The 13,358-nt window shown below is 34.0% G+C and overlaps 1 protein-coding gene across 1 annotated transcript in view; it reads right to left on the bottom strand.

The window, feature by feature from the left end:
• Window positions 1–465: 465 nt before the first annotated feature.
• Window positions 466–13,358, bottom strand: part of LOC149065882 (serine/threonine-protein kinase TBK1-like) — a 30,481-nt gene continuing 17,588 nt past the window's right edge. Inside the window, exons 14-20 of the mRNA XM_089253327.1 lie at window positions 13,214–13,305; window positions 11,087–11,126; window positions 9,362–9,463; window positions 8,699–8,795; window positions 6,488–6,675; window positions 5,425–5,496; window positions 466–1,708 (exon numbers count right to left, since the gene is read on the bottom strand). Coding sequence (XP_089109453.1) covers window positions 1,636–1,708; window positions 5,425–5,496; window positions 6,488–6,675; window positions 8,699–8,795; window positions 9,362–9,463; window positions 11,087–11,126; window positions 13,214–13,305 — 664 coding nt within the window. The 3' untranslated portion in view covers window positions 466–1,635. The remainder of the gene's footprint in view (window positions 1,709–5,424; window positions 5,497–6,487; window positions 6,676–8,698; window positions 8,796–9,361; window positions 9,464–11,086; window positions 11,127–13,213; window positions 13,306–13,358) is intronic.

The following is a 13,358-nucleotide window of genomic DNA, read 5'->3' as shown; positions in this document are numbered from 1 at the left end:
CTGGTTCCCCTCCAAACAAAATTTCTGTTTCCGACCAGATGTATGTGATTCAACTGAAATGGATCTCAGAAAAATATTTTCAGTGGAAGTTGCCTCGTAAACAAATACCAAAACTTCTCTTTCAAGTGTTAAAAAAAGCAAACCGATAAATATACTGACAATAATCAAAGATAATTTTGGAAATAAATCAGTTAAATGGGTAGTACACAGCAATTGCAAGTGATCATAATTGATGGTAGCAAAGCGGGTGCACACATTTCTGTTTGAGCAATGATGTTAGCTGTTACCGGCTCAGGAGCATCATGAAATAGTCCTGATGTTTATAAGGGGCATATGCAGTCTAATAGCAGATATAGATGATTATAAACGGATGGTTCCTTCGGGGTAATCTTTCTCTATTGATCTTTACACACTTATGATTATCATCAAATAACGGGTAAAAAGAACTGTTTTCAATAAGAAAAATTCGTCAGAGCTTTTTATTAACACTAAAAATAATACATAAAAAAATAGAGCATTCATAAGAATTCTCGATATAGTATTTACATTCTATATACATCGGTCCTAAATGCTAATTCATACATTTTAAGACATTTCTATCAGTGTACATAGTCTTTGAAGGAAGAATAACTTCCCCACATCAGTCTGAAAACTACAATTTCACTTTTGAACGCAACCTAAATTAAAATATATGCATTTTTTTATTGCTTTTCCTTTTGTTACAATGCATTAGCAGAGCAGACCAAAAATTATTCTGGTATTGACTCAAATGTATATAAACATCTGCCATAAGTTCCGAACAAATGACAAAAACAAAAACAAGAATTACATCTATAAATCAGACTTACATGAACAGCAATTCCTGAGAGATGGGCTAGGGTGCAACAAAATTGATCTAAGGTACTGCAAAATATTTTACAGATGAAATCATGTTTAACAGCAGTGATTAAGGCTGATTCCCAATACATTCGTCGTTGCACTTTCAGATTCCACAAAAGAACTACTGACAAGATTGGTCAGTATGGTTGGACCCACAGTATACAATAGAAACAAAATGTTTTACATGTAAAGAAAATGCAAAACAAAAATGCAATCTGATAAAGGACAATAATAAACATAAGTAATTATCAAGATTTTTCAGAATAATTTGCTTATGTGAAATAATGAAATATATTTAAAAATAACAATAATTTGCTGTGAATGAGAAAAAAATGATTATAATTGTATTATAAAATTTGATTTAAAAAAATCAAGTATGAAATTTTTTCCTTGCAACAAACATACATAGATAAAGCGATCAACATATAACAAAATACTGTACAAAAAAAAATATGTTCCTTCCTAGCGTTTTACGCTGTCATGGCAATCAGTCTTGAATTTATTATTGCCTGGGAGCAAGAATAATTCTTTATGATAAAAGTTGGGGGGAGATTTTGTCTAGATTACATCCAATAAAATACATTGCATTGAAAAAAATGTTGACATGTTTTGTATTATCCAATTTGAGTTATAATCTGGAAGTATGATGTGTCCAACATGTTTCACATGAATGGACCGACATACTTTCCCAAGCATCAATTCTTACACCACCAATAATATTTGCTAGTAGAGAAGATCAAATATAGCATTAGAAGCCTAAGATGATGTCTCTGCATTCATGTCAGCATCAAAAATTAGGCTTTTCAGGCACTGCTTCTCTTGCACGAGTCTAGAATTGGAACAAGATAAAACAAGGGTCAATAAATTGAAATAACTGTTTTCAACTATATTTCTGCAACAGAAATTATAATTATTTGAGAGTATTCAAGGTCACATTTAATTTTTACCAATGGCATAGCTTTTGGTGGAAGGTAAATTTTTAAGGAAATGGCAATTATATCGACAGCTCTTCCAGCAATAAGGTGAAAATCAATTATTGTGATTCCATACCAAGAAAAGGCCAACTTAATTTGGCCCAAAGTTAGAGAACCACGATTAGACGCGTTTCAGAACTGTTTGAAGTTCCTTCAGTAGTTGAGAAAAAAAAATCAAAAGAACACGAAAAGGCATCCCTGTAGAAGGTGCTCTTCATTGTCTGGAGACTAGACTCACCGAATTATATTTTTCCCAATTGAAATCTCTGAACTGTTAGGTCTTACTTGGGTCTGTCTCAACCAAACTATGTTCTCTTTGAACAAACAATTCTATCACATGACTGAAGGTCTTGCCATGGGAAACCCCCTCAGTCTGGTACCCTCAACTCCATTGACCCCTACATTGTATTCACTACAGAGGAAGAAAACAATAACCAACTTGCATTCCTGGATGTATTGGTCATTTGTCATAAGCAAAATTTCTCTTCATTTTTCGTAAACCATTTGCAGTTTCTTTACCCCCACACCTCTCTACACATCCTCCAGCACAAAAATATGCCTCTTTTCATACATTTGTGACGTGAGCCATTAAAATCTGCTCCTCACTGACAACACTACTTGCGGCCGAACTTGATATTCTCAAAGCAATAGCAGTCGATCATGGCTACCGCAGCTCCCTAACTGACAATCTATACAGCAAATTAATCAGAAATACCACAACCAAACCTGAACACAAAAATTTTAAATCATTTTGCCTTTCTTCCCAAAACCAGCCAACATATTTTGATAATCCTCCGTAAATATAATTTTTCTGTGGTTTTCACTTCCAAAGATCCTATCGACTGACTCAATAACTGAAGCATTTACAGTTTTTCGTGCCAATGTGGATTTTCGTATTAGGTCAAACTAAACATACCCTAAATATCGTTTAAACAAGCATAGAAGATATGTAATGAATCTCAAGACTTTAACTGCTCATCCATAGCCTAATATTGCTGGTCCTTTGACCATAAAAATTCAACTTTTCATGCCAAAATTATTCAAAAATGCAGCTCACCGTTTGACCTGGATTTTTACGAATCGTTCCACATCTACAAAAATTCAAACCAACTCATCTACGACTTAACTAGCACACCACCCTTCTCAAAAATCAGGCAACAGTTTCTACAATTATTTTTTCTCCATCACTATCATGCTCTTGTCTGTCATTGCCTCCACCATTTTTCTTTCTTCCTGCTTTTTCTCATGTTGCCAGCCATGTCATTATGACTTTTTGTCGTGAGCAGCAAGTAACTCCTGCTATATGGAGTAATTGCCTTTTTGTGTTCTTTCAATTTTTTTCTCAACTACTGGAGAAGGAACTTCATACAGTTCCGAAATGTGTCTAGTTGTGGTTCTCTAATTTTATTTTAGGTCAAATTAAGTTGGCTTTCCCTTGGTATAGTGTCTCACCCAAAAGATAATTTTCGTCTGCAATTACTGTGTTTTCCCATAATAGAGTCACAGGTTTATAAGTTAGTTTTTATGTCTAACGACTGATTCAAAGCTGCTGCCTATTCTATCTGTTCTATAATATAAAATTACAAACTCGAAAAGTGCAACGTTTCATGTCTGTTTCTATGTAACAGAAATTGGTTGAGATTTTGCATGACAGAAATCTGTTACGATTTTGGGTCAAGTATTCATTTAACTCCTGAATATTATCAGGGAACCATTTGACCCCTTAGGACTAAGTTATGTGTATGTACCAAACCATATATATATGTATGTATCTCAGTGTTCCCAACATACAGGGCTGGGTACCCAAAGTGGGGACTTTGACAGATATCTTCAATGGCCCACCTGTATTGTAACAGGTGCAACCACTCCCTTCCATGTGCAACCACATAAATAAAACATCATTTACATGTAACGTACCATTTTTTCATTTGATGGGTCCTAAAGGGCCCTCATATGATAAGGCTCCTGTCAAGGCGCTGGGTTTTATCCATTGGTATAATTTCAATTTTGTTCATGGCTCTTATATGGAAGTATGACAAGGTTTCTGAAGGACCCGAGATAAGTCTCATTGGAACCCATACCAGAATGTCGACCTTAGAGCCACAGCTTGAATGTAGGGTGTCCTGCTTTGATTCATTGGTTTAGTCCTTGTAAATAAGTTTTATTCATGGTGTCACTGTGAGGGAGGGGAAGACAGGTTTCCAGAAGTCCAGGATGGATAGATTCATACCGCTTTAACACCATAAATTAGCAATAGAGGGAGCCTGTGATAAGTCTCACTTTGGGAGTGCCACTAAATATCTGTCCATTTGGGCCCCAGTTTCCCTTCTGCCCAGGATGTGATCTCAGATTGTATTCATTGATAAAATGAATGTAAATGAAGTTTTCTTCGAGGACCTCAATGGGGGAAGTGCGGCAGGGCTTCAGGTCAGAGGGGGAAGTTGACAGGTTTCATTTCAGGGGCCCTTGATGAATCTCATTTTTGTTATTTTTGCTTTAACATTGCAAAATTTATAACAGCTGAGGCCCGAGATAAATCCAAGTGCGCACTAAAAATCTGTGAATTGGGTCCTGGATACTTGGTTGGAAGCCGGGGATTTTATTCATTGGTAAAATGAATAGGCACAAATGAAAATTTTTCATGACCTTCATGGAGTGGGGGGGAGAGTGCAACAGGGCTCCAGGCTGGGAAAACCAATGGGGAAATTGACTCATTTGGAAGGGGTCCTTGATGGGAATCTCATTTTTTTCCTTTTTAATTTCTTCAACACTGTAAAATTCATCAGTAAGCTGGTGCTTCTGGTGCCATTTTTCATAGCACTCTGGTGAAGTAGAACGAAATAAACAAGATTTTGATTTGATTCATTGGTTTATCTTTGTAAATAAGTTATTCATGGTATCTAGATCAAGAATGCTCAACTTTTAGGAGAGTGCAGGCCACGTTATTGGTTTGCAAACATGTTGCAGGCCACCTGACTGATCTGTAACACTGCCGTAGATCACTTAAGTCATCTGTGTGCCATATTTAAGGATCTGTAAATGTGCTGCAGATCACTTAAGTGATCCAGAACTGCACAACAGGTGGATTAATTGATTTGGAAATGTGCCATGGGTAACTTAAGTGATGTGCAACTATACCGCGGGCAGTTTAAGTGCTCTGGAACTATGTTGTGGGTTACTCAAGTTATCTGGGAATGTATTGCAGGCCACTTAGGTGATATAAAACTGCACCATGGGTCAATCAAGTGATCTGTCAACATGCTGCAGGTCCTTCAAGTGATCTGGAAATGTGCTGCTTAGTTCATTTTTACAAAATTGGATCTGAGGCCGCAAGCCACATCAGATGACACTGAGAGGCCATAGGTTGAACATGAATAATATAGATGATTTCACATGGATAGTTAAACTGTATGCTTGTCATAATTATGTTTGATAACACCATACGTGCACCTCCTAAACATTCTTCTAGGGAATTTCTAATGAGCTGGAACATGCAAGAAAGTATTTTGTGTGGCCCTAAGCATATATATGAGATTTTGATGAATAAGATATATTGGAATCTAAAACACACCTTTCTATTAGAGAATCATGCTCATTCACAAGTTCCCGGAGCCCATTGTGGCTTTCTGAGAGATCCTGGAGCCTGAAGGAAGAAAAATTGCACTGTACTCAAGTGCATTAAAACACAGTTCACAAACATTTAATAAAATTAATAAGTAGCTTGTATATCAATGCTTGACAAATCAAGAAAAAACATTAGGTGCTGGCCAAATTTCCAGGAAGCCAAGTATATTTTTCATTCTTTTCTGAGAGATATGCAAGCATGAAATTCAGAAATTAATACACAACTAAAATTTTATCTTGTCCTCAGACTCTGAAGGAGCAAAATCATACAAAATTATAGGTGCCAATACCAATTTTTGTAAGTTGCCATGGCAACTTGTCAAGCCCTGGCGTAGATTTCAGTGTTTAATATAAACCTAGTTTTTGAGGACTCATTTGGGCCATTAGTAAAATCTTATATCTAAAAAACTTCTATCTCTAATCAAAAAAAAAAAATTCTTGCATTTACTGAATCAATGCATTTTCACTTCTATTTGAAGCATTTTCTTTGAAAATCTCTATCTCAAGTCAAATCCCAGTAATAATGAAAAGAACATTTTAATGAAAATTCATTAAGGTATTCATAATCATAAAAAGCCGCAAAAAAATCTAGATTTTCAACTATAATGAAGAAGCTCGAACTCATCAACAATTTCAAGAGTATGCCGTCCTTTCCAAAGATCTAGAAACAGTTTTATATAACAATTCCATCGTCCGCACCAACTTCTTAGCAATAATTTTTAATGGTGTGTCATCATTACTGTCACATTCTTTTCAGCGATTGGTTCATCTATTGTAATGTTCTTTCTTCTTTTTTTTCACCATGTGGTCCCTCATTACTTGCTTGTCGAGAAACTAAATAGCAAACTCTGCTGTAAGAGGTTATTTTTGAATTTTTTACTATATTTCAGATTATCTATCTCCTTCTCTACTGAGGAAAGAATTTCGTATTGTTTCCAAATGTGCATAGTTATCACTATATAGATTTTGGGCTTACCTACTTTGCTGATCTTCCATTAAAACAAACTTACTTATCAAGAAACTCTGAGAAAGGGCTGCTCTTGATTTGGCTTTTTACAATTCCATTGCTGGAGCATTGTGTTGACGCCTGCTCATTCAAGGAAAGTTTTGGTGATGGAGGCAATACGTTGAAGGATGCTTTTGTTGTCTTGAGCTGGCTCACAATTTTCTGTACAATTTTATCAGCTTCAATTTCAGCCTGAAGCATCGAAGGATAAAGATTACAAAACAATGATATTTTGATACAGAAAACTTTGTTGCAAACAAGAGTTTGCAAATGCTAGAGAAAAAATTGTCTATATACAGTTTTAATGTTATATTTCTCTTTTGCAAACACTGGTAAGACAAAAAAAAAATTGTCTGTAAAAGAAAGATGATCATTAAAAAAATGGGGTCCTTAGGACTCTCTATAGTAAATATATAGTGCAAAAAAATTACTATCGGGCCTGGAGCTTCAGTCAGCTTCCCTTAACAATTCTGTGGGGCTTATGACAGTTGTGTAATAAATTCAGCCGTTAAATTAAGGGCAAAACAGGAGTGGAACCTACTCCCCCCCCCCCCAAACTTAGAAAGCTGTTTTCTGGTTTTTTTTGGATAATCTGGGTTTTCAGCATATAATCCAAGGCATTCCCTGTCCCCATTCAACTTGGATTATTTAGAGACTCCCATGTATTAGTCCACTTATTAATGACAGAACAGGGTGCTGATCTTAAATCGCTTGACAGCTCATGATAGCCATTTTTCCAAGCAAATGCCTTGCTATTTTTAAAATGATTTATCTGACTACACTAATTGAAAGGTTTCATCATGTCTACTGCACAACCATTTGCATGTTTCATTATTATGAGTGGCTTATTGATAGAGATATACCAAGGCATGTGTGAATTTTCCGTAATATTGAACGAGCAGCTAAAAGAGTGAAAAGTGACTAAGCATGAACCTCGCTAACTCCCCAGAGTTGTGGTCCAGGAAGATATCCTTGTGTTATCAATAGGTAAAATAAAAAAATTGTTACTGTTGCTATAATTGTGGATAAAGATCATATGAGAGCGAACTTACAAGTACACAGAAACTGTTATTGAAGAATTTCAAAAAATCTTACGTTTTGTAGGATTTTGATATAAATGAGAGTGACATTCGGAAAATAAAAATTCGCATCCTCAGGTAACAAATTGTTCAATTCGACAGTCTTCAAAAAAAAATTTTAACATAGTTTACATTATCAAAAGAGACATTTTACACTAGGGTAAATGCATTCATATATATGGTGCATAGTTAACAGCAGGAACCGCAAATTACTGGGAAACCGTTGATCTTAGAGACATACTTCCAATTAGAAAAAGCATCCAACTAACATGTAGAACTCAGATAAGTCATTCATATTGCAAGGGGTTGTATAGTTATTAAAATGGAAAATTTAATTTTTTATATGACCCCTCTGTTCTGTAACTTCTAATTATAAAGTTGATGCCCTGTCTCGCCTAAAGCCTACAAAAAAAAAATCACATTTCCAAGTGCAATATCCACTGAAATATTCAAATTTAAAAATCTGAGAAAGAAAAGCATAAAATAATGGACAATGCTCCTTTCTCTCAATTATGTTGTTCTTCCCCAACTTTTCTTCAATTTTTTAATTCAAATATCATAGTGAATATCCACACTTAGAAACTTGGAATTCTTTTTCTTTTGTTGGCCTCAGGAAGGGCAGGGCAACAACTTTCTCTCTTATTGGGTGTTTTAGGACAGGTTAACCAAATAAAAAGTTTCTATTTTAATATGTTGGGAATTTAGCAAAGATGTCGTTTTAAAGCATGAACTACTTATCCATTAAATAATGAAATAACTAATTTATTATAAACAGAGATTAACATGATCACACGGAAAAACACAACACAACCATCACGTCTAGCAATTAACAAGCCACACACTATCACACTATATTGGTGGGAAAACATTGTGACCCCTTTCTCTCGCACCACAAATAAATTACAAAGGAGGTAGACGGTTAAGAAAACATTACAGTGAATATCTCAACATAATTATACGACCTCTTGCAATATAAACAATTTATCTCGGATTTACACGTTATTTGGATGGTTTTTCTAATTGGAGCCTCTAAGATCAACGGTTTGCCAGTAATTTGAAGTTCATGCTGTTAGCTATGTACCCTGTATATATGCGTGATAAATAATAAAAATGTAGATGGAGAGAGAGATATTTACCTTGTTCATGCTATTTCCATAACTCTTTGCTAGATTCCCTACTGAGGAAAGGTCTTGCTCTAGGCACTTGCACTGCACCATTGTTGCTTGCATACCACTGAATAAAATAATTCAAATATATAAGACAAGATTTTTTTAAAAACGCGTGAATTTTTCAAGAAAAACATTTTCACGTGTAGGTGAGTCTGGTCTTGAAATACATGAAAATACCTAATAAATTTAAACATATGCAAAAAATATTTAGTGTTAAAGTTGCCTTGCTTACAAAAAAAAAAAAAACATTACAAATACAATGCCACAATAGGCAAAATGTCTAACGAGGTGGTTGAGGAAAAAGATGCCCATAACAAATATGGATGTCATATATTTCAAAAATACAGCAACCCAATTAAAAATACAATCATAAAAATTATAAACAATATATACACATGCACTTACACTGGCAGGCAGCTGGGGGATAAAAATCAAGGAATTCAGAGTCGGTAAAAGAAATTATTTCAGAATCGATCTTTTATGCGCTTATAAAACTTTACAATTATAACCATACTGTAACTCTGTGTATGACTTACAAAATCACTGACCAGATACCAAGGTGTACTCTGATATTTTCACAATGGTAAAGTTGGTAAAAAAAATAGATTAAACAATTAGAAATTTTCTCACCTGTACCACTCATCCAGTTTCTGTGAAGCTTGAAGACAAGATTTCAAGCATTGCTCTTGTAACAAAGCCGATAGCTTCTTACTTGTTTGCTGCACTTTTACTCTGTAAAAAAAATCAACAAATATATTTTCTTCTAAAATAAAAAGAATCACGATTTCAGTACGAGCAAACATAAGCAGAGCTCTTAAAATTTTGCAATATATGCTACACTTTGCAGAGGTCTCTGTCCAGCCAAAATTTGGGTCAGTTTTTTGGACTCTTCATAAAATTCCCAATCTGAAAGACGGACCCCCTTCACAAAATAAAAACTAATAAAACTATAAATTTGGCATTTCATTTCTTTTGCGATAGACTAAGATTATTTCGCTTTCCTCAAAATTAATGATCCTTTTCACAGAAATACAGAAAATTTTCACGAAAACAGGACCCTAAAAAAAAGTCATAAAACTTCCATTGTTATAAAATTGCAATTTAAAATCTGAAATATTTTTATTTGTACATTAAATATCTGTAAAATACAAATGAAAATAGATCTTCTTGATATAGTAGCTAACAACACATGAATTCTACTACTTTATAATGTTGATGATTAAGTTGTAATTTCTGGTCAATTAGTAAATCCTGTTCTGATGAATTAAAACTTTTTTTCAGTCCCCTTGAACTTTAACCATGTTTCACTGTATACATGACCTGGTCTGCCAAACAAAAGTGGGTGATATATGAGCTCAAGTGGAACATGAAACACCCTACCAACTCTGTCATATCTCGAACCATTTGAGTTATGGTGAATAATTGATTATTGAAAAAAATGTGAAAAAAAGTCTGAAAAACCCAGATTTGTGATAATTCTTATGGATAAACCTACGTGCAAACTAAACACGTATTTGAAAAGAGCAGGAAAAAAATCCTATAAGGTGACACTATTTTCATCGAAATAACTGGATTTATTGTGGCAAGCTGAAAGATCGGCAAAGTTGAAAAATTTTGGCAACATAATTTGATTTTGATCACCAATTCCACAAATACCCTTCCAGCTGCAATGGGTCGAATTTATTACCAAAAACTTTTCCATTTCACCAGCTTTTGAAAGAGCCTACAATAAACCATATTGTGTTCCAATTCAAGATAAATTTGGCCTTTTGTTTGCAACACCTCACTGAAATCAGAGTTTGAAATTGACATTTGTGATTTTTTGGCTACAATTTGACAATCTCTCAGCGTTTGTAGCTCACCATTAAATACGGGTACCCTGATAGAGGTGGTATCATAGGATTTTTTCTTCAAAATTAAATTGTTGCCAAAATCTAACAGCAGATTCTGAATGTTTGACGAATATCTACTTTGATAAAGGCTTATAGGATTTTTTGTTCTTTCCTAATATATGCTTAGTTTGCATATATATATATATATGTCTTCCATTTTTAGAAATTTCGTTTTTCAGACTAGACACATTTTTTTACATAATCGACTATCTACCATAAGTTGAAAATGGTTTGAGATAGGTCAGGGTGTTGGTAGGGTGTTTCTCATGTTCCACTTGCATTTGTCTGTCACCCACTTTCATTTGGCAGAACAGGTCATGCATTCACCCAGTATATCTGTGTATGATAATCATTTATTTTTATTTATTTTTTTTTTTGAAAAGATACAAAATACATTTTCAGAGGCAAATTTCAATCCAAGTATTCTAGTTAAAAATAAACAAATGGTAAGTTCCAGACTTACTTCTCAAGAATATGGAATTGCTCATCATGAAAAGACAAGGCTGGAAGCAGAGTGAAAAAATTATAAGAAATTTGAGATAAGAATATTTGTATGGTAGTGTAAAAGTTTCAATAAAAAGTTAAACTGAACTTAGTCTGCCCAGCTTAAACAAATGTCCAATAGAACTTTTTCATACCATCACCCTGTTTATACCATCTGTTTGCAGCAGTGAAACGAAGAATAATAATTCCGGGTTTAAATGAGAAGAAAAAAACTTTAATTAGATCTGAATTGTACAGATGTACAGACATCTTACTCTACGACCTCTCTTTTTAGGAAAGCGAAAGAGTGAATCACATGGCAACAGCATTCTAAAAACTTAATTAAATAATTGTGCAATCACGAGCGTGAAAACCATCAGTTTTTAATAGCCCTGGTTGAAGAGCGAAATAATTGATGGTAGTAACAACCTGAAGAACTGTCATTGATTTTATGCTTTTCCCTGCTACAGTGCAGTCTCGATTAACAGAGCTTCTATCAACAGAAACATGGGACCAGATTAACACTTCCATTGCGGGCCTAATTTGTTTTTGGAGTTTATTCGGCTGATTTTCTTTTTTTTTATAAATAGGTTTATTTTTGTGTATGAAACACAACATTAGAGTTAAATTAGTATCATATTAAATATTTCAATCAAAAAATCACATGACGCCAAGATGGCGTCTTCAGGGCTCCCATTTGTCTTACTTTTTGGTAAAATGTCCTACTTTTTTTACCAAAGCCTATCAACAAAATCCGTAAAATTGATTTTAATTTATTGAGTTCATTTCCAGTCCAATGACTTACAGCAGAGTAATATCAGTGGATAACATGTTTATTTCTTGGATAAAGTGCACAAGATAAGCTAGATAATATAGATTAAAATAATAAATGCTAATTAAAATAGCCAGACTATATTTTACTGAACTTAGTACCTCTCCAATACACAATCAACTACTGATCTATGGATCTACTATATAAAAGGGAAATTTTCCCAGAATCCCCTTGGGCTTACTCTGATTGGAGGATAATGAGTGATGTCACATAATTGCTAATTTACATATACTGATGACACTTTCTAAAAATGTATGTGTACCAATTATCTCTTCAAACAAACTCAAATTAAACAAATATTATCTCTAATTTGATAATTACACAAATTATAAACACAAATATAATATATACTTCATTTGAGCAAAAATACACAAATATATAATTCTTTCAATCTAACACTGTTCCCCTCCCCCATTTTTGGTCAAATCATTCAAAATAATTTTTTTTAGTAACCAGAAATGACATCTCAAAATTTTTGAAATTGAATCTTTGTCAATGGCTTCGTCATATCGATCAATCCTTCCTTTATTGAGGAAAGAATCATTGGTATAATATCAAATGTAGTAGATTTTAATTAATGATTCTGTCAAAGCAGAAATTGTATCATTTTTAAAGTTATTTGGGGGGAGTGTATGTGGACCATTTGGTGGTTTATTAATTTTTCATTTGCTTAGTTTAAGGGTTCAAACGAGTAGAGTAGTCATTAAAAACTTCTGCCTGGTTGAAAAAAAAAGTAATTTTGTATTTATTACTTCATAGTCTTGGACACTAACTAACATTCATCATTTAAAATTATGGAGCACATTCTGTGTATAGGTGAAACAATAGTATGCATAACAAAGCAGTGGGTTACTGATGTGGCCCGAGCCCTCTAGGTTCCAGTCTCACTGAGGTGCTGTATAGAATGAACTTTGAATTAAAATTTAAAAAAATAATTAAAATTTTTAGTGATTATTTTTTATTGTACTATGATTATGTTGTCCTAGGTAGTACCCCCCCCCCCCATGGCAAAGCTGAACATTCATCACTACTGACGAGCTTTAAGCCAATGTTGGCATGTCTGCATACTTTTATTATTATACAAGGAAAAATTATTATTTGACCATAAAAGAGGGGTGACTGTTAAGAGCGGTTTTACTGTAGCTCCGTTTTGCCTCTTTATAAAACAGATTTTGATATTTCATATGTGTAAATACGTCTATAAAAAAACAAACATAACAGCAAACACAATTAATCTTTCATAATACATGGGAGAAGAATTTACGCAATACTGACCCCTTCCATTTCTGTCTCGTACAGTTTTGTCTCTCATAAGAGCTTGCCAGCTGTCTCGAATTTTGTTGACATAAGTTTCAGCTTTCTCAGCACTAAGGAAGACATCATTTAAATTTAATATTTGTTTTTGACAACATTATTTCGT

This window comes from Pholcus phalangioides, unplaced genomic scaffold, assembly GCF_987345545.1.
Source record: "Pholcus phalangioides strain wild (caught in Gottingen) unplaced genomic scaffold, Ppha-v1.0 ptg000037l_1, whole genome shotgun sequence".
Lineage (NCBI taxonomy): Eukaryota > Metazoa > Arthropoda > Arachnida > Araneae > Pholcidae > Pholcus > Pholcus phalangioides.
This window is presented reverse-complemented; position numbering and strand designations above follow the sequence as displayed.